The following is a 23,050-nucleotide window of genomic DNA, read 5'->3' on the forward strand; positions in this document are numbered from 1 at the left end:
TCTGTGTATTGATGTAACAGGCAAACTTTGTGGCTGGTAACTAGCCAGTTTAACTTGTCATTTTCCCAACTCGCCTGTTCTTCAACTCACCAATAACCTGCTCTCATAGGGAGGATGGGAGGATATGGGTACAGATGAGAAAAACTGTATTTGTTGTAAAGCTTGTAAAGTCAAGGAGAGAGGGCATTGCTTAAAACCCTGAATGTCAAATTCAAGTTCCTGTATGTGTAGAGAAGTGGTATAAAAAGATCAAGCAATGTTGACTCAATTCAATTTGTACATTTCTTTTCTATCAGAAATCAATTTGAATCACTACATAGGAGCTCACATACTGTGTGGAAATTTTCGTTGGGTTAATTTTTCGCGGTATTATCAATTCTGGACATTTGAGTGGGTGTTTAATTTACGTTTCCAAATATTTTCACAAAAAGTACTATGTGTTAACAAATATCATGACATGGGGTTAAAAAATTAGCAGGTGCGGTTAGACTGCGAAAAGTGCAAAAATGAAAACCTTTAGAAAAATTGCGCTGCACAGTACTCATCTCTTATGATGATGTTAACCTCGTATGTTTGGATACGAACAGAATGACCTCTCAAAACTCTTACTCCACAACAAAATTTGAACTAATGGCACAGACCACCAAATAACTTATCCATTGAAATGCACATAAAAATCAACATTTTTATGCGGCGTTTTCTACCCTGCACAACAATATTTTTCAAACAAGCCTAGTATTGGTTCAGTGATTCTTCATAGCTCTTGATATTTTCAGAAAATAATGACTTTCAGTGTTTAAGCCTATGGCTAGCATGCAGAGCATTGTTTGAAAAGTCTGCCAAGTGTGCTTTATTACATGGGGAAGAAAGAAGTGCAGTTAAAATTCGGTCCCCCAAAAATTGAATCGCTTACTCACATGATTTTGTAATTTATCGGCAATGTTTACGTTTGATTTTCCCTCTGCAGGTTATGACATGTCCACATATATTAGAAGATATTCCAAGTATTTGAATCAGAAGGCACTTGCTTACAGAACTGTCGCATTTGATTTCTGCCGGGTAAAAAGAGGGTAAGTTTTTGACAGTAACCCCATCCTCTTTGGGATGAAGTATGTATTTCAATTACTAACAAATGTTGCTCTGGAAGTTGTAAAAGCTGCTATTGAAGAGGAAGGAAGGTACCCAGTCATGATTGCCAAACATTTTCAGTTCATTTTTCAGTCGCACAAATCGAGAAAAAAAGGTGCACATGAAATCATACTGGTCAGAAATCAGTTGTAGAGGGCGTTTTGAGTTTAAATTGTATGATTTCCTAAATTGAATGACAAATTGTAATTGATGTTTTTCCGCTCAAGCGCCAACATAGTTTATGCTCAAAAGTATAATACTACCGTATTCCGTATTTTGTTGATGAGATGTACGTATACACGTGTAAGCCATGCATGACAACATACAATAACCTCAAATAACCTCTAAGCGGTGAAGTCATGCAGAAGTCTAAGATCATGGCAGCCATTTCCAAGTCGCAGGACAATAGTTCAAAATTTGAGCTATTAAAATCACAGTTTTGGCAACCCTGTGCCCAATTTTGTCTAGGCATACCTGGAGATGAACATTGTATGCCCAGACCAACATGTAATGCTCATGTTACTGTGTTTATTTTACAAAATGTAAACATGCCATGTGTCCTTTTGCAATGAGGGGCTTGTATGGGTTGCCATGACAACAGACAGATGAGACAAGAATAAAGGCGACATATGGGATGAGTTGAGCTCAGAGAAGATATCTTACACTTCCCACAATGCATTTCTTCCATTTTAATTTTCTGTAGTACTGATTTGCTATGTAGTGCAACATTGGGTCGATTGGTTGACAAAAAGTACTTGAATGAACAAGACACATCTTGCAAAATATGTTTATTTGTCAACTATCGACCCATGTTTAGCCAATCTATACTCAACCTGAAAACAGGAAAGCTGTATGAAATAACAGTGTCATTTAGATGTAATGAGGTGATGCATCATGTTTCAAAGGATTCTGGGAAGGGTAAGATGTATTCTTGGAGTTGAGCTAGTGGGTGATGACATGTGAAGAATGTATGTCACATGATGATGAGGGCAGACTGATGATGGTTTATGGATGTTTTGATTCATGTGATCAATGTTGCCAAGTGAAGACACAAGACATTGACTTCAAATTTTGTATTTCCCCATCCCTCAAAATTGTGTACCAACTTTAAATATTTACAGGAATGTCCACATAGCAAGTAGCATTTATTTACAGTTTGCGCATTTGAAAAGGGCACCTTACAGAGTTGACATTAAATTTACATGTACATGTACAATGATGTGGTACTCTGCAAGTCCTGTTTGACAGATTAGCAATTTGCGTTCTGCCATATGAATGTGTCTCTTTCCCGCCAAAATAGATTTCAAATTCAAATTCAATTTTGACATCTTAAAAGCCATATTGAAACATTTCCAAAAGAAATTGTATTTATTTTCCACTAAATGTTAGTTTTCACTGGCAGAGATACACCCTTTTTTTACCAGAGCAGATGAGGCAAAACAAATGAACATTGTGTACATGTTTGACAGGGACTGAAGAGAGCGAGAGCAATCACTCTCTACTGCTCTCCTTGAATCTGATATACATTTGTAGGAGAGTGATTTTTAGCTCTCCTTAGTTGACCATTCTCGCTTTACATTCTATTGCGAATACTCTAAACAGCTCTCCTTGAAGGCTCCAGAAGAGCTATTTAATGCTCTCCCGCAAATTCCAAAAGACAGTCCCTGGTTTGACCAATATTTCAATTGTTAAATGACATACCCCGTAGTTTTATTCCAAATATTGGATTTTGTCACAACTACGAAAAAATACGGCACCTAAAGCCTTGATTTTTGCAGGGTACATCATGTATGTATGTTGTTAATTTGCTAACGTTCATTACAATAGTGTAAAAATCAGGATTTTGAAAAACATGGATTTCAACTACATGTAGAATAGCCCAACCTGTGGCAAAGTAGACATTTTCCGCTAAATTTCTGCAAAAGATACATTGTACAATTTACCAAGAAATTCACCCATATGCATGCCTATAATTTGCTATTTAGGCCACATACAATTTGCCATTTCACCTGCGCAATTTGCTATTTTTTTCCACGCAAATCATTAGGTCCCACTCATGAGTACTCATCATTTTAATAAGTATGTTGTTACTATGTCAAGCTCTGCCTTTAGGCTGCCTTTGTTGCATGGCTTGGCTATGTATATGTATGTATCACAGCACCGCACTGCCGTGCACCCACGATTATTACGTTGTCATTGTATCAATATTTGATTTGATGTCAGGGGCTCGGAGCTTCGATGTTGGGCATACATTGTACTATTAATAGAACAATGCAATCTCAAGATAGGAGTCGGAACCCATTTTAATTAAGAATATGGCCAGGGCTCAAAATGTGGGTGTACAAAATCTATTGATTCTCATCAATGCAGAGATTTCTTAGTTATTGCCATTGCCTACCATTCAGCTAATTGGTATAAGCAAATCAAATGTAAGCAATTTATCAATTTCAGGTTTAATAGCTGCCAGGTGTCATGTGTGTACATTAGAATACACTATGTAGTCAAATGACTATAGGGCAGCTATTGCAGGTAGCACCTTCGAGTAATGCAGGAACGCATAATTTTGTGTTTCAAGTGGCCGGGTTGGATGGGGGAAGGGGATATTAAATTTTATGTAGAGAAATTTTGAAGAAGAAAGACACAAATTTTGTGTGATTTGTAATCACTCTGTAAGTGTGATGCCGCTGAAAGAATGCAAAGTGTAAAAATGTGGGTGAAATAGGCATTTATCATGTTTATGACGTTCTTGCAATTTAGCCAAACATGAATTTGAATCAGAGTGAGGCATGAAATAGGGTACCTCTCAAATATTTCACATGCGTCCAACAAACTTTGATTTTAAGTGTCGGCGTATTTGCATTTTTCATGTAGTCCCCCTAATGCATTGTGTCGATGATAACCCATCCTACATGTGTACTCCTAAGTCTGATATGCACAAAACGTTGCTGCCCTCGAGCTTAAAAATGCTTATTCTTATTCAAGTTAGGGTCTTTACCAATATGTATGCTAGAAAATATCGGCTTTGGGCAATTTTCACAACCCCACCCGCCCCTGTAGAAAATTGTCATTGGCAAAATGCACACACAAGGGCTGCTTTTCATATTTCTTTTCATATACTTTTATATGACAGGAGGTATCTTGTTTTGTGTGCAAAGGTCAAAGGTTTCTTTCTGATTTGTTTACAAAATAGAGAGAAACACTCATCCATCAGTACTAAGTTATTTGACCCCAATATATATGCAGGTACACTCATCAAATGACCTTTTTACATGTATTGGGTATGAAAACTCATACTCCATAATTTGAGGTCAACTTTTTGAGCTATGATTGTTGAATGAAGGTTTTATGAACTGTGGCATTAGGAATGAGGCCGTTTTAGCTCATTGACACTGATTATTTTGACATCAATTGGTATATGATTCATGAGACAGTTATGAAGATGGCCAAGGATTATTAAAATAGATTATGCATGTTTATTATTCAAATATACAAAATGCGTCAATAGATATGTATGTCATAATGATGTATCTATTTCTGTCAAAGTTTATAATAAATTTAGATGTTAAATTTACATGGGCCTTGCAAACTTTTGGCCCTGCCATTATGAATTAATTATAACACTGACCATTTTGCTCTCAGTCACACCGAAAGTTACACCAAAAGTTATATTAAAGCAAACCAAAATATGTGTTTTTTTTTTTCATCAGCATTTTTGTCCAAGTAATACTGATAGGCTGCACTATGCTGAAGAAATTCTATAGAAATTGGAGCTCTGTACAACTATTTTTTTTACATTTCTAAAAATAAAACTAAAAATATTTTTTTACTTCGTATACATGTGTATGCTACTCATGTTGCTTCACTGCATCACTTATTATTGCTGTAAAAGTACTGAATAATTATAGCATATATATTGGTATGCAGGAACTCTTCAAATATTATACAATAGATTGAAATTAAATTTATTAATTTGTAATCTACGTGGGTAGCTGACATTAATTATAAAAGTCAATAAAAAGGTTAAATGCATGTCTGCTGATTGTTTTTGAATTCAGTGATGTAATTTATAGTAAATTAAATTGTAATATCATCGTAGCGTAGCTGACTGTGGGAAATTGTATAAATTTCTTATATTTTGTCTTATTTTTTTTGTCTTAAACCTATGTTCTGCATTTCACCTGTATTTGGTGCACACAGCGGGTAAGGATGCTGCTATGTGTTGTGTTGGCTATTTTGTGATATTTTATTGTCTGTTGTGTTCCGCTGGTGACCCCTAGTGTGTGTACTTATTTATATCCTGCATTAAGTTATCGTGGACATCGTCCGGAGACATCCTTAATGGGAGCCTGGCCTGACTTACAAAATGGATTTTTAAACGACTTAATTTGAATACTATAGGGTGTATCAAAATGATTGGAACTCATGGGCTTCCAACGGTTATGGATAAGACTGACACACAAAGGTGCAACACCTGGGGAGGGGGGACTCAAGGTTCATAGTGTACACCTGTGTGACCAGATTTTAATACTGTAATTTTGGACGGAAATAGTCAGAAATTTGTGTATTTTTGTACAGAATGCAAAGGCGATTTAAATGATACCGGAATTGTGCAGCACAAATGTGCAGCACAAAGGTCACTTCTAGACGTCCTGTGTACAAAGCACAGAGGTGGTCACATACATATTTATAAATACATATTTATGAATATAGTCAAAGTGTACTGTGACTACCAAACTGGAAATGAAACTAAGTACTCTTTTTGTTGGACATCGTTTTTACTGCCCAAAGCCAGACCATACTTAATCCACATATTATAGCCACTATTAGCCAGTATAACCCATTTCGTTAATGATGTCCAAGGGATTTTATCCAGATGATAAAATACTTAAAATTTGTTATTAATATTCTTTTTATAGCGATGAATCGAGAAATATTTGAATCCCCAATAAAATCAGATGAAGTTGTTATTGTATTTTTGTCGCATATTAAGTGATCTGTATAGTATCCCAGTTATAACTTCATTTGTGATGCGATCAACAAAATCAGTCGGAACTCGGAAGTATTAAATTTTCAGTTTCATATAGGATAGTGAAAAGTTGCATTTTGCAGAAAACCCCACTGATAGTGAACAACCAGTTCCAAAGATATGAGCAATTAAGCCCATTGCGGTTCCACCATGATGCAAGTGGAGTCTCAAACTGGCATGACATGAAAGGAAGAATTACATAACTTTACGCAATGTTATATGACTGGTTCAATTCCCATTCATGCATGCTGCCAGATCGAGGCTCTCCTCGATCATGGCAGAACCATGCAATGGGTGAATTAAAGAGCTTCCAAAACAACAGGAAATAATAGGAAATATTTCCTTTGTTTGGCTATATATCTGAAAATCAATATTTCCGTGTTCTGACTTATTTGCTTGATCGCATCACATTTGTGAACGATGTTGAATTATGTCTTTATTGTATAGATACAGTAGATCTAGGCAGTTTGATGCAGGAATTGTGTTAAAATATCAGATGTATACTTGGAAATTTGTTTTTAAGTGTATACAAAGTATTGTTGATCGAAGCAGCCAAAAAAAATTGATTTTCATTATCTGAATCAATATATTATTGAAAAATAACACTTTGGCGTTTTGCAAAAGTTCATTCTACAAATCATATACTTTGAAAACTTGCTTAATTTATTGTTGTTATGAGCAGGCGGCGGATGACATGATCGAGCCGGAAACTCGTGAAACCGCCCGGCCGTATGGCATTTTCCATATACTCGGTTAGTTTTGTGGGGTTCATTATCGAACCCCAACGGTTTTAGCTTGTATTTATATTATTTATCAACATAGGCCTATTTGTTTGTGATATTTCAAGCGTTTTAAAATTTCAAAATAATCCCATTCAATTACACGGTTGACGATGAAAATTTACTGAATTTAGGGAATGCACGTCATACACCACCTGGTTATGAGTTATGTATGTTTTACAAAAGTTTCAGCTCTCTTTACTACAAAACTTAAGAACCACAGGACCTACAATTCAAATACCTGTGATATTTGAATTCTTGTACACGCTCGCTATGAATTGAGCAATGCAATTTTTGCTAAAGCTCACTACCATTCGCAAGATGCTGTGAATTACTTTTTTTTGCTGCTTTGACCAACAATACATCGTATAACCTTTTAAAAGTATTATTTTATCAGATTTTAGATGAGACTTCTTGAATAATTTAGTTATATTGAAAACTTTGTTACCTTAGAAAGGAAAGTTTATAGGTCTGTCATTTCCTTGTAGGACAGAGGTTGAGGTCCTCCTTATTTATGGATCTGAATTGTTTTTGGTAAAATGTGTTTATATGAATTGCCTTTAAAAAACACACACAAGTAAATTTAGTTTGTGCCATCTTTATGTTTTGTTGCTTTCAGTTCACTTGATGCATCTGTTGTTTGTTTGTTTGTTTGTTTGTTTCCTTTCTCGTATGATTGACGAAGCCTTGTAAACATTCTAGGTTTTGTTGACATACAGTTACAAAGCCAACCCTACTCTCCCCCATCTGTAAGAAATGAGGAAGTGGGGAAAATCACTTTCATGTTTCTTACACAAACCAAAAGTTTGATCAGGGATGTAAATCTTCAGGAAATTTCCTGATTTCAGGAATGTTTGCTTGGATGTTCCATGTACAAAGTATAGGGAAATACACATTTTCAGGAAATGTTAAGGGAACTGGAATGAGCGTTTATAGCGTTTCGACAGTATTTTTATGGGCCATGAGAGCACCTCAGACGTATCAAATTGCACTCTGAATACTGAAGCATGTCTTTCTGATATCAAATAATTTTAATTTTTGAAAATCATGATATAATACAAATTTTATGGCAAATTATAAAATTTGATATTTTTCAAATTTTGATATATAACAGTCCTCGAAGTAAATTTTATAAATCTAATGATATATTCTTAAAGTGTATGTAGCTGGGAGGAAAAGCCGACGATCAATTGAAAATTTTGACCTTTCATATTAAAGATATGGATTTTTTCCCCAAAAGACCTAATTTTTGTTTGGTGTTTTGGGAAAAAATCCATATCTTCGATACGAAAGGTCAAAATTTTCAATTGATCGTCGGCTTTTCATCCCACCTACATACACTTTAAGTATAGCATCAGATTTATAAAGTTTACTTCAAGTACTGTTAAATATCAAAATATAAATTTTAATGATTTGCCATAAAATGTGTATTACATTGCAATTTCAAAAATCAAAATTATTTGATATCAGAAGGACATTCTTCGTATTCAGAATGCAATTCGATATGTCTGATGTGCTCTAATGTCCCACAATAAATACTGTCCAAACGCGTATACCCCATTCCAGATCCCTTAAAGCAGTTTCAAAAATTATGTCAGTGCTTGTTTTCATCCCTGTTTGAACTTTGATGATGTCCTATAATTTTATAAAAAGTCCTTTCATATTGGGGGTAAGGGGTCAAAGAGTCTGATTGCGTTTGTAAAATAATAGTTAAAATTTGATCATTCGGGTTGGAATTGTCAACATTTTTCACTTACGTTTGAGGAGAGAGGGAAGATATCAGCCTCCTAACGAAGGCACTTTCGTTTACAGGACATCAAAGTTTTGGTTTGTTCCCTTACAAGAAACATAACATTTGTATCCTCATTCCTCCCCTTCATAAGAAAACAGTACAGTAGTTTGTTCGGCTTATAATTGGTGAAAATGCCTCATAACATTGGGTATTGATATATAGAAATTTTGTGAGCACGCAGGTGGGCGCAGTACTTACACAAGTTGTGCGTTGCATAATGCGTGACCGCCAGTTTTAGGCAAGCTTAAGTTGGGACATTATTGAAGTGTGCAGTAACATAAACCGAATAATGTTCGCCAATTGTAAGGCTAAGCCGATTAAACTATATTAGTTTTGTTCATAGAGCTTCTCATCTTTGTTGATCTATGTCATGGTTTGTTCCCTTAGAAGCTTATTAGAAACGAAGGAGTTATTTTTTGAATTTGACCTTTGTTTTATGTTATAATATTACTTCTAAGATCATATTAGATAGTATCACTGTTGCGCTGTGCCCAAAGAAATTAGAGGGAGAACTTAGATCCAGCCATTTTGTGTGTCACTTAAAGAGCTGATCCTGTGAAGCGTTTTGCGTCATGTGTATGACAAACTTCAATGTTAAGTGTGTGCTCAGTATGCATGTAACACACGCTATGTACGCTAAACACTACATGTGCACACCTTGTAACCATATCAGACCTGTTCCCACAAAATGGAAGGAAAGTTGCAAATTAAATATTTGTTTTTGAGTCATGGCCAGATGCATTATAATATCTGGATCATAAGCTTTAAAATGATATATAACTTGTTAGGATTGCTCCCTCACTTGGTGTTCAAAAGTTAATATTAGAAGAATACTTTTGTTCTATCGTTTTCTGGCATATTTAATGAACTGTGTCCTCTTTTTCTTTCTTAGTGACTTCCCCCTCATTTTGTGAGAACAGGCTTCATATTAGGCAAAAAAAAAAAGGTTTGTCTCAAAGCTCACAAGAAATTTAAAACAAATGCGAAATCACGATTTTTTTTTTTTTTTTTTTTATTCCCGACTTTTTCATGGTATTTTGAGAAAAAGTCTGATTTTCAGCGATTTTTTCTGGAAAAACTGAAATTTTTTTTTTTTGAAATAAAAAAAATTTCCGCATTTGTTTTTGTCAAATCGTGGGATTTTACAAACGCACGCGCAAGCTTTGAGGCGAACCTTTTTTTTTTTTTTTTTGGCCATACCAAAGTATGTTATATTGTTATATTGGTCCACCTTTCAGTGACAATTCAGTTAATATTGTGTATTGCATTCAATATGGCAGAGTTTCCATACACATTACACATGGGGCCATATTGGAATCTGAGATCTCCCCATTCTAATTTCTTTGGTTGTCATTTTTGTGTTCCATATCTATACTAGGATGTTAAACATACTCATCTATCAGGGCACACAGTTCAGTAGCCTCAATATGTTTGTACAGTGACAGAATGGACATTTTTGTGCTGTGAATTTCTTCCAACCAGGTTCAGTGCTGGATGTGTTAAACCTAAATGTAGAGAAGATATCTTGCCCTTCCCATAATCCTTTGCAGTATGATACATCACCTCATTTCATCAAATGATACTGCCGTTACTTTGCACAGCTTCCCTTTGTTTTAATTTTGAGAACAGACTGGCTGAACATGGGTTGATTATACAATCAAGAAATAAACACATTTTGCAAGATCTGGATGTGCTCTGTTCAATTGCGGTATATTTCGTCACTATCGGCCCATGTTGCACCAGATAGTAAATCAGTTCAGAAAATTGGAAATGGGAGAAATGCATTATGGGAAGTGTAAGATATGATAGATATCTTCTTGGTGTAAAACAAGCTCTGGTATAAAACTATCCATAGCAATAACCAATTGCAGTCCAGTCACCGTCCAGTTCCTCGCAGTGGCTCCTTTGCAGCCATCTAGGGCGTCACAATCGGAGGAATTGAGTCTTAAGTACCCTCCAACCAGCTCCTTATGAAACAAGTTCGCCTCACGAAGTGTGTTATAGCGGCGCAGGTGTACGGTACTTTTGCGTATAAACTATGTTTTAAACAAATTCTGTGTTGACAAGTTGTCTGCAAACTCCTCACTGACACCAGCCGTGTCGGAAATGTACCATTATGTAGTCTTAGTCCCAGCCGGCTTGTGCTTCTTCAGCATTAAATGTTTAGTGACAGAAGAGCACAAGCCGACTGGGATTGAGACTAGTATTTAAGAACTGTCTGAAATGATTGGATGTGCTCAAAACTCAGCCTATACGGTATAGTTCGTATAAACACAAGTTATACACATGTCACTTGTATGACCCACCCTAGGACCCCCGGGGGATGTGCGTCATGGTTGGGTCATTTACCAACCAATTAGTGACGCAGGGTACGGTCATTTACTCAATATGTGCGTCACACATATGAATTTCTTGAGCCATTATTGTCCACCTAACACAGACAGTTAAATAGAACCTAACAGTCTTATGCAGCTATTGATTTTTATCTTGTTTGCACAAGTACTTATATGTTAGTGTAATTTCTATTGTCCTTCCCTACCATGCATGCACACACATTTTGTGCAGATGAAAAACTGCCGAAAAGTTTTAAATTCCATTATTTCCTTATGTTTTATGTGAGCTATTGCCAAGAAAATTACAGAATATTTTTCTGAATACCTGTTGTCTATGATTATGTATTTTATTTATCATTAGAGGTAAAATATCTCAATAAAACAAGCGCTTAAACTGCACCGGAAGTCTCTGAAATTGGAGCTACTTTGTGTACAGTTCAATGGAAATTTTTTTGTTGTCAGGGTGAAAATGAAACAGAGGTGCTGATTGGAAGTTGGAAAATACGGTAGTAAATTTTAGCCAATCAACACAAATTTAATATAGAATTGTTCAGCACAAGACAAGGTTATCAGTGGACTTTCTGTAATTTTCATAGCTTGTGTGGTTGCGAAGTTATGATGCTTGGTAAACTACGTAGTGCAAATTTAGATGAAAATTCTCAAAATAGCAGTGTGAAATGTCATCATCCTGCTCTGTTATACTTTGTTCATCACTCATTTTACGGTTTTAATTTATTTAATAAAAATATGATTTATATATGATAATTTAAAGCAAAATCTAAGCTTTCTAAAGCTGTTTCTGTAAGCTGAATATGTTACTTATAACTCCAGCGCTGATCGTTGGAAGAAAAATTGCTCATTACGGCCTATCTCTCACTACACAAATTTTGTGCATTCAGCCTTGCAGAGTAACTTGATGCTTATATGAACACAAGAAATCCATATGACATACCCCGAGGGGTGCGTCAGTGTCAGTCACTTTACCTAGGTGCGTCAATGGTTAGGTGCATCAGTGTCAGTCAAAATACCTAAAGGGTGAGTCAAATTTGCGTCATGAGGACAGTCATAATCCTTAACATGTGCGTCACAATTTTGACGAGGGGCTCAGTCATTGTCGGCAAATGTCAGTCATTGTTTAGACGCACATGTGGGTCATGGTATAGTTAAATCCGACGCACCTTTGTAAAGTGACTCACCACCCCCGGGGGTCATGGGGTGGGTCATACAAGTGACACGTGTATTACAGGGACCAGCAGCTCTGGGGACCAGCAGCTCTGGGGCACCATGTTGGTGGAAGAAATATCCACTAAACTAGAATACTTTTAGGAGTAGGAGGTCCTTAGAAATGTGAAGTCAAGTGAATCTTTGTCATCAAAGTGATAAATTGCCTATAATTTTGATTGATTTGATAAAAATCCGACAAATGTCCACTGTAAGCTTGAACAAGCCTAGCTATCTGCATGTTAGTCAGTAGTGAATGAGCCAATATTGAACATAAAACAGGTGCTAAAATCGAGGAAATACCTTTTAACATAGTACAAAAGAAATCAATTGTTGTAGCATCTGGGTATTCCATTTGAAATCCATACACCCCCTATGGAAGAACTGACCTTAATCTACCCCACAGGGAGTGTGAATTTCAACTGGGGGTTACCTGAATGGGGGACTCTGTTTGAAATCTACACCCCGTGTGTGGGAGATTAAGGTCATGTCTTTCATAGGGGCGTATGGATTTTAACTGGAATAGTCCTTTTTGGCCTGTATGTTAGAAGTGGGTTACATGTCCTTTTACATGACTCAATCAGTTTTGAGTGTGTGGTACAAGTACTGACCTGCATGTGTCTCGCCCACACATTGACAATGTATTGTATACTGTTCACTCAGATAATGCTATTGTTTACAGTTTTGTATTGTACATGCATACGAACATGAAACCTACAGGTGTTGTTTAAGGGGTACTACACCCCTGGCCAATTTGTGCCTATTTTTGCATTTTCTCAAAAATTATAAGCGCATTGGTGACAAGTAAGATATGTATATTATAGGGGCAAGGACTACAACTGCTGCACTGAAAATTCAGCAACTCAAGTCAAGTAGTTATTGATTTATTGATCAAATATTGGATTTCCCTCATTTTTGACTGGAACTCCACAACTGTTGTCTGTGCTGAAATAAAATTTCCAGTGTAGTAGTTGTAGTCCTTGCCCCTATAATATACATATCTTACTTGTCACCAATACGCTATAATTTTTGAGAAAAATGCAAAAACAGGCACAAAATTTGGCAGGGGTGTAGTACCCCCTTAAGGCATTTTGAATATTAAATGCTGTGTCACTTTGTGACCTCTTCAACACCGCCTACATAAATTTCTCTCAAACTAGGCAAAGATGCGTAAAGCAGTTATCACTTATCACTGTTCTTGGTTATACCCTCTTTAAATATGGCTGAAAAAAAAACCTTATTAAATACAAGATATTGTACTCCCTGCTGTCATTAAGCAAACAAATAGACAGCTACCTATGTATGTCATTTGATATGATTAATGTAATTAGCACAGATTGTTATGATTTTCTTTAGTTGTATATGTATATCATGTGTAGCAACAAATCTGCACCTAGGCCAAAATTAATTATGAGCATGCCATGTTGTTATATTTGTGTTCATTTCTTATTTTCCCAAAATTCCCAATAATATTTAGTTGAAAGCATACACTGGGCACTGACATTAACCCTAATTGAATACATGGTTTTTTGGCTATCAGAAGGAAAGAACAAACAAAAAAGGAGAGAAGATGAACAAAGAAATCACTTGGCAGCACCCCCGGGATTCCACTCTCCGGCCCCTCGCATGCCATGCATAAGTTCACCAACCTGTACCCACAGGAGTTTTGCTGGCCGGGCCAGCGATTCCCTGGTTATATGTGACTTAGGTTGATTGTGTCATCGCATCACATGGAAGCCATGCATGCACAGTGCTTTTCATAGTGAGCTTTAGTGAGTTTCAGTTCGGTTAGGGTTTTAGTTACAATGTAAATTAGTTACATTTGTGTTCATTTCTTATTTTCCCAAAATTCCCAATAATATTTAGTTGAAAGCAATTTTTAGGGAAAACAAATCAGAATCAGAGATGGATGATGGACACATGTTAAGTGTTCCAACAGTCAAAGGGATTCTTTGAAATCCAGGCCAAAAAAAAGTTGTTTGCTTGTCCTCGTCCGACCGACAGTCTCTGCAGTCCCGACCATAAAACTAAAAAAGGTGTTTTTTTTTACAATTTCCCCCAAAAGTCATGAGCTTTTAGTCTAAAATCTGAAGATATAAAACAAATGTTGTAAAATACCACTTCCTGCACGTTTCCTCCTGTCTAGTCGTACCTGGCTAAGGGTTCTGATATTTCGTATTATCATCATCAGCGTCTACATTTAAGTAAAACATTGTTGAACTTAAAAATGCAGTTTAAGTCTGCCAGACATGCAAATAAAATTGGGTTTACTACTTTATTTTGAATTTTTCGTTGGTGGAAATTCTTTTACATACAAAAACATACTTCATATTATACTTTCGGTATAAAGATATAAGAAAAAAAAAAACTTTTCCCGACTGAACGACCAAACTTCTGAAAGTGATCTATGGACAAGCAAAAAAAGTTTTTGGCCTAATGATTGAAATATAAATGATTCAAAAATGTGAATTGCTATAATGAAGTTGATTGTTTAATTTGTTGTTTTTTTCCTGTATTTATTTTTATCTTGCAGGAAAGAAGAAGGTGTACTCAGGACAATGAACACAGAAAAGGTAGGACATTGCTTCTGACAGGGTGGTGGCCGCATTGCATTCTCTAAATTCAGTCTATTTACATCGTCAGCCGTGTAATTGAATGGGATTATTTTGAAATTTTAAAACGCTTGAAATATCACAAACAAATAGGTCTACGTTGATAAATAATATAAATACAAGCTAAAACCGTTGGGGTTCGATAATGAACCCCACAAAACTAACCGAGTATATTGGAAAATGCCATAAGGCCGGGCGGTTTCACAAGTTGCCAGCTCGATCATGTCATCCGCCGCCTGCTTCTGCCCTCTAATGTTCAATGTAAAAAAATAATGCAGTATTTACATGTGAATAAGGTTTTCATCCCCTCCCACCTAAAAAAAAATGCAGTATTTAGATGTGTACTCTCGCCTTAGGACCGGGGCGGTGTGAGTTCAATACCTGGTGTAGACAAATTTATTTCCCATTCATTTTTAATGCAAAATTTATTTATTTTCATGTGAAAGAGTATGCATTGCACTGGGAAATATATTTTGTGCACTTTTTTTCTGTAACGGGGGTCAATAGAGCCAGAAACACACCTCGGCTCGGGGGAAATATTGCGAGCAACAGTGTTGCCGTTACATTGTCTGTTTTGCTAACGATTTTGGCTGTTGCCGCATTAAAATGACATTGACCACCATTGTCTGGGTGCAGGTAAGTTCTATAAAAGTCTGCTCTGAGTGTAAAACAAATACATTTAGTACAGGAGATGCAGCTTTCTTATTTGTGGGACTGGTTCGTTTAAATTAGTCTGCTCACAATGTAATAAAAATTCCCTTTAAAAGGGAAGGCCAGCCTCAATGCAGAAGAGGTCTTGTAACACTTTGACAAGCCCTTGTTTGCCTCCGCATATCTCTCATCTTATCATGTTATTAGATGATTCATATGTGATACCTTGTATAATAAACACCTCAAAAAAAGTAACTAACCCCCCCTTAAATAATGACCATTATTTAAAAAGGGTGCTATTGTATTACAAATCTGTAAAATGCATTGGAAGCAGAATTTATTTCTGCGCATTTTGACACCTCATTTGATACGATAGCCCAGAAAACAAAACACCGGTCAATTTAATGTAGTGAGGTCCAGATTTGAAAGTGCACTTACATACAAATTTTTACAATACAAAAACACCCAGATATAATTACACAGATTTCCTTCCATTTACACTGAATGCAAAATCAATACAATTTACTGCAACTTTCAAATCTTGGGTTACATTGATAAAATATACGCTGAGAAGTCAATATTTAGTCAATTGCTGCAAATGAGGTGTCAAAATGTGCAGAAATAAATTTTGCTTCCAACGCATTTTACAGATTTGTAATACAATCACCCGTTTTGAATTATGGTCATTATTTAATGGGGGTTAGTTACTTTTTTCACGGCAGTGAAATGATGCCACTTGCACCCACATCTCATATGCACAGTTTATTCCTTACATACCCTGTGTCTTGAATAACTATATAGCCCACCAACCTTGTAGTTAAAGAGACTAGGAAATAATTCCTAATATCTCATACCTAAATTTGTATGCCTTTATCTAATCTTGCCCCACTAACAACTTACTATTTAGCCCTTGGCGGGAAGAGTCTGTTAAATGTAGGAATTTTTAGCCTTTTTATAAACATGTTTGTAATTGGCTTATAGCCATCACATGGTGATAATACACATAACTGATTGGTTACCATGTCATGACCAGGCCTGATCACAAAATAAACATCAGCTGTATAGAAAACTATGCAGAAGGCGATTTACTTCAGAAAATTACTACATTGCACAAAACTAAGTCCATTATCTATAGTTAATTGAATGTTTATTGACTCTGATAACCCATGTGTATAAACCTGTATAATATTGGTGTTCAGTTCATAAAAACAGGACCATGACCCTGACAAAAGCTAGCAAGAGCAAATAGCTGTGTAATCAGTGTTTACTTTAGTGATGAAGGCATCTTGCAATTTTCTTCGTATACTTATAGCCAAATTTGTTTCCTGTATAGGTAGCTTAATCAAAATTCCTTTAAAAAAAGGAATGGGGCGCCCAATGTGAGCTTGGTCGTGATGTGGTGAATTTCATGGTGTTTAGATTTGGTATTATTATCTCTTGCAAACCCGGTGACACCTCATTATAGAAATCAGACCTGTCGATAGGTTGTAAGAGGGGATAGCCTTTTCCAGGCACAAATTGTGCCATATAAAGAAAGTTTTGCTACTTTGCAACACAATAAAAACTTAAATGCCAAGTGAGATCCTGTAGGTGGCTCCCGAGGGGGCTTAAAAAACTAAATGCAAAATGAGGTTTTAAAAAATATTGTTTTCAGAGTCAAGACGCAGGTATCATTATTAAGCCTCATATCACTTATTTATTGTCGAATAAGTGCAGAGTAGGTTAGATATGAATATTAAATGTTAGACCAAAGTAGCTCAATGTACTATACACCTGATGACATTAATGTAAACATTACCACAGTGTCTTAATAAATTAGGCAGTGAAACATGTTCTTGGAATGGGATATCAACTTTGACCGAGGAGATTAAGAATGATAACATTTTTGAATGTAAAGCATTCAGAAGAGTTCAAACTTTGGCATTAGCTGAGAGTATGGAATTATGAGCGATGACACTCGCATCACCAGGCTGAGTGAAATATGTCGGCATTCACTGGGTACTGACATTAACCCAAACAGTTCACATGGTTTTTTTGCTATCGGAAGGGAAAGAACAAAAAAAGGAGAGAAGATGAACAAAGAAGCCACTTGGCACCCCTGGGATTCCACCCTCCGACCCCTCGCATGCCATGCATAAGATCACCGACCTGATCAGCGAGGGTTTCGCTTGGCCTGGCCAGCCATTCCCTGGGTATATGACTTAGGCTGATTGCACCATCGCATCACATGGAATCCATGCATGCACTGTGCTTTTCATAGTGAGCTTACATGTATAGTATAAAGTTTCAGTTCGGTTAGGGTTAAGTGATCCCGTTACAATGTAAATTAGATTGGCAAAAAAGCCATATAACTGCAGAAGTACATGCATACCTTTAAATCCTTTTACCTTAATTTTGACAAATGATAGTTTTTGGCTTCATAAGCATATCAGTGTAGATGCTTGTCAATGCAAAAATCTGAATTTGGTTGTATTTTTGGGTGTGCTGGTTTAAAGGGGCATGACTCGATCGACAGCCTCATTCCCTATTTTTCTTCATCAACATTGGTATCGGAGGAAATAACATATTTTTCTTATTACACTGGTAAAATTTAACACCCGAGATATGTTTTGTTTAGGTAGTAGGCCTGGCATTTTCGGGTAATTTTGTGATCGGGTACCCGGCGTTTTTTTAAATTTTTTAAAGTTATTTATTTTTTCGGTTTTGTTACTTTGTTTTCATGTCATACTCTATTAATGATATCAAAATGCATTGAATTTGAATGCATTTTGATATCATTAATAGAGTATGACATGAAAACAAAGTATCAATTTTCATATTAAAAACACAAAACGTCGTGCAATTTTTTTTTTTTTAATTTCGGGCACCGGGCAGGGTATTTCCTTATACGGAATAATGGCTGTAATTTGGATTGCTGTATTTGGTGTGCATATTTCGGTGTAATTGAGTTTGCACTGCCTGTTCTTGTAGGTTTTGAAGATGTCTGTATAGACAGATATATTGGGCTATTGAAGTTGAAATTCTTACACCCCCTGTGGAAGATGTGATCTTAATCTTCCACGCAGGGGGGTGTAGATTTCAAATGGATTCACCCATTCAGGTAATCCTACTTCAAATTCACACCCCCTGTGTGGGAGATGAAGATCATGTCTTCTATAGGGGGTGTATGGATTTTAACTGGAAAAGCCAATTGGTAGGAATTATGTGTACTGTCATGCTTGGTTACCTGAGGGACGAGATATAAGATGCTTATCATATGAGACGGATGTCAATTGTGGAGAGGATGAGTATAGGGAGTTTGGAAAAGGGGAGTTAAATGTGGAGTTGGTGTCAAGTTGCAGTACGTAGTAGTTTTAGAAGATGGTTGATGTTTAATTGGAATTATGTGTACTGTCATGCTTGGATACCCGAGGGACAAGATATAAAGGAAGGTTTTTATTTCAAACTCTAATCGTGACCCGCAGGTCAAATTGCTAGAATTGTACATTAAACACACCTAAACAGACACAATGCAATTTGCAGGCAGCAGCTTAATCAGTGCCAATATTGCAACATTGAAACAAACAACTATACAAACATCCAATCCAACCCAACCACATCCCCCAAGTAGGCAATGAGGATAAAGTGCCTTGCCCAAGGACACAACACGTTAGCACGAGCGGAGCTCGAACTCACAACCTATGTATTATGAGTCGGGCGCCTTATCCACTCGGCCACACGTGCTCAAACATATGAAACAAGATGTCTACTTTGGAGAGAATGAAGAAAGGGAGTTTGGAAAGGGGGAGTTAAATATGGAGTGAAGTGTTGAGTGGCAGTGCATAGGTTTAGAACATTATGTATCATTGGAATTGTGAGCACTGTCATACTTGGTTACTTGACGGACAAGACATATGAGATGGATGTCTACTTAAGAGAGGGCAAGTAAAGGGAGTCTGGAAAGGGGGAGTTATGTGTGGAGTTAAGTGTTGAGTTAAAGTGCATAGTAGGTTCAGAAGATGGTAATTTTCATTTGAATCATGAAGACTAATGTTTGGTTACCCCAAGGACAATATTACTGCTTAATATACATGTATGAGGAGGATGTCTATTGTGGGGAGTTTTGAAAGGGAGAGTTATGTAATGGAGTTATGTGTAGAGTTGCAGTGCATAGTAGGTTTTGAAGGTGATTATAGATTGTTGGAACTAGGAATTCTACTCAAAATAAACATCTTCTATAGATAGATAGGTTGAAGAAAGTAAGTAAGTTAGAAAAGATGGAGGAATGAAGAAGTGTAACATGAAGAAAAGTGATGAGAAAGAAACAAGATCAAAGAAAAAAAATGCTAAAAAAAGATGCTAATATAATCTGTAGCCCCCCCACCCAAAAAAAGAAAAGAAAATTAGAATAAAAAATGCTAAAAAAAAGATGCTAATATAATCTGTAGCCCCCCAAAAAGAAACGAAAGAAAAGAAAATTTGAATAAAAAATGCTAAAAAAGATGCTAATATAATCTGTAGCCCCCAAAAAAAATAAGAAAAGAAAGGAAAGAAAATAGAACAAAAACACAGCATAAAAACAATATCCCAAGTCAGTCAAGATTTCCATCAACTAGTATTCAACACCATGTATTACTCAGTAGATGCATTGAGACATTTCTTATTGCCCCATGTTCCCCTGATCAATATAATTAAAATAAATCTAGGTCTGTGGTGAGAAGACATAATGAGATGCTCTGAACAGGCACAAGGGATATAGTTGCTTAATTCAATAGGACTTGAAACATGTTCATGTGTCAGATGTTGGTCGAGATTTCTGTTATTTAATATGGAGAATTTCCTGCCTGAATTTTCAGAGAATGTAGTAAAATTATGAAAATTCTGAAAATTCAACAGTTGCTATAGTAATTTGACTAAGCAACAGAAAGTGAGACCTGGATTGGAATGGATATCTTACTCTCGAAATCAATAGATAAACCATCATGTGAGTACTTACAAGAAATCGTATGTGGAATGCCTGCCTTAAATTTTGAAGGTGCTTGCGATTGCTCATGTGACAAAAGTTATTTTGTGGCCTGTACACCATCCGCGATAATGAAAACGCGTAAAAAGGGTAGTTTTTCGTGGGTAAGCACGATACGCGCGTACCGTGTTTAGGGTGTCAAAAACATGAAAAATTGGAAAAAAAGGGTAGCAAAATTGCAATTGCTAATACGCGGAAATGAAATTTAGGGTATGAAATTTGATGCAAGGAATAAAATCCCTGTTAAGGGTATCGTTTTAGCCAAGGGTTAAATCCTTGTTTAGGGTGCTTTTCAAAAGTTAATTATCGCGAATGGTGCACAGTACAGGCCACAATGGGAGTGACCCCCCCAGGAAGTTACTCCTGGAAGCATCTCAAGCCCTGTGACCCCTCAGACTCGACCTTAAAGGGTGGTCTTAACCCTGGAATTATGGAAACTTTTGGGCCTTATAACTGCTAAATTGTTTGTCTAAAGCAGGCTTTCTCAAAGGGCGGCCTTAAAAGTGGCCCGTGGCCGGGCACTGATTAAAAAAAAAATTACAAAAATATTGGGGAAAAATCAAAATAGTCAAAGAAAAAACCTACCGTATGTTTTTTCATGCAAAATTTGTGTTAAAAATAGGTTAAACCTCTCAGCTTCCAGGGAGCAATTTCTTGCCCTAAGGCGGGCCCCTGGACCCCACCTGCAAAAACGCTCCGCTCACTATGCTCTATTGATGTTTTTTTGGCCCTTCAGCATTTTTGTTCAACACAATTTGGCCCTTGCAACAAATTAATTGAGAACCCCTGGTCTAAAGTATATTAAAGTATGCATATTTAGAATGGCAAAGACTGGATGAATTTATTTGTGAGGTCAAAAATGCTCATTTTTGGAGAAAATCCCCAAAAATGTGTTTTTTGGCTCAATTTTATTTTTGACACTGTAACAAAAAAAATTCTTGAGTATAAAAAAATTTCATTAATTTTTAAAAACAAGATAAAAATATCTAGGACCCTTTTTTTATTTTGTTGAATTTTGATCAACTTTGAGAATTTTTAATCATAAATGCTAAATTTTGCTCACAATCATAAAAAAGCCTTATTTTCACCCAAATTTCAAATATTTCTTGTGAAGTTGATCAAAATTTTAAAAAATAAGCTATTTTTTTCTAGTTTTTAAAAATTATTAAAAAATAATTTTTTACTCAAGAATTTTTTTGTTACGGTGTCCAACAAAATTTGGGCCAAAAACACATTTTGGGGGATTTTATCTTCTTCAAAAATGAGGATTTTTGCCCAAATTTGACCTCACAGATGCGTTTATCAAGTCTTTGCCATTTCTATTATATTTAAATATACTTTAGACCAACATTTTTTATCAGTTATGAGGCCCAAAAGTTTCCATAATTCCAGGTTTAAGACTACCCGTAACAGTGCTTCAAATTTGAAATGACAGAAGGGAGCTATTTGCACATACGACTTTCTTGCACACACACATGACAAAACATAACCCAGGTGCATTTGAAATAGTTAAGTGATCAAAGCGGATGCTAAACCTGTGCTTGTCTTATGACAGGATCTCATGTTGAGTGTAGCACAGTGAGTAAGTGTCATACATGATACAAACCCAGACAATAACAAACATCTGCTGGCATAGTCACATCAGTGCAACAATGTCATATCTCCAATGGCTGTGATTTGTTGGGGGTCACTTCTGAATATAGTCCCTTTTAATTTGAACAGGAATTTATGGTCTAGGTGGGGTAGTGGTTCTCAAAATGCTTCCGCAAACAGCAAAACTGTTTTGTTACCTTAACAATAGTGCTCTATGGCTAGCGACTCATGTAAAACATGTCAAGTCTTCAAATACTCATACAGTTACAGTATCAACCGATGTGTCCTCTAAGAAACCAAAAAAAAAAAGAAATTGAGGAATTCTGACTCGGGTGAAAAATAAAGTGTCAAAGATGGCCTGTTGGTGCTTTTTTTTCAGAACTGGCTTAGTTCTCTCTGATCGTGGTGCCCCGTCTTAACAGCGCTAGGTGTCACCTGCAGGGCAAATAAGAACATGCATGCATGTTGCAAAAGAGTAAATCAGTGCTCATTTTCATGGACAACAATAAATGGATTGACAAGGAGAGCACTACCAGGGTATGGGCAAAAAGGGGGCTTTTCATTTTTCCTTGAAACATTTCCTTGCATCAAATTTGCACAAATTTGCATCAGGGCCGTGTCACAGAGGATTCGCGGAAACAGAGGTTTCTTTCGACAATTGACATACAGCAGCCATCATTAGACAGTTACACACCCACCTTTCCTTCACTGAGATAATGAAGACTTGTTATTGCAAAAGTACTGTGGCTGTGTACCGCATACAATCGCTATGAGACAAAATGATATCATCTCCAGTGACAAAGTTCAATCGGCTCCATTCATTAATAATTGCTCAAAAGTTACCCTCATGTTACAGAGTATGAGTTTTGTAACCAATACACTCAAAGGTCATTCTATGTATTGTAGACACCTA

General features: G+C 36.3%; 1 protein-coding gene across 6 annotated transcripts in view; it reads left to right on the forward strand.

Annotated features, from left to right (window-relative positions):
- LOC140157419 (phosphatidylinositol-binding clathrin assembly protein LAP-like) overlaps nt 1-23,050 on the forward strand; it is a 109,892-nt gene that overhangs the window by 32,588 nt on the left and 54,254 nt on the right. For all 6 annotated transcript variants that reach the window (XM_072180609.1, XM_072180608.1, XM_072180613.1 and 3 more), the window contains 2 exons: nt 968-1,070; nt 14,813-14,852. In XM_072180609.1, the coding sequence (XP_072036710.1) occupies nt 968-1,070; nt 14,813-14,852 (143 nt within the window). The remainder of the gene's footprint in view (nt 1-967; nt 1,071-14,812; nt 14,853-23,050) is intronic.

Source organism: Amphiura filiformis, chromosome 7 (assembly GCF_039555335.1).
Source record: "Amphiura filiformis chromosome 7, Afil_fr2py, whole genome shotgun sequence".
NCBI lineage: Eukaryota > Metazoa > Echinodermata > Ophiuroidea > Amphilepidida > Amphiuridae > Amphiura > Amphiura filiformis.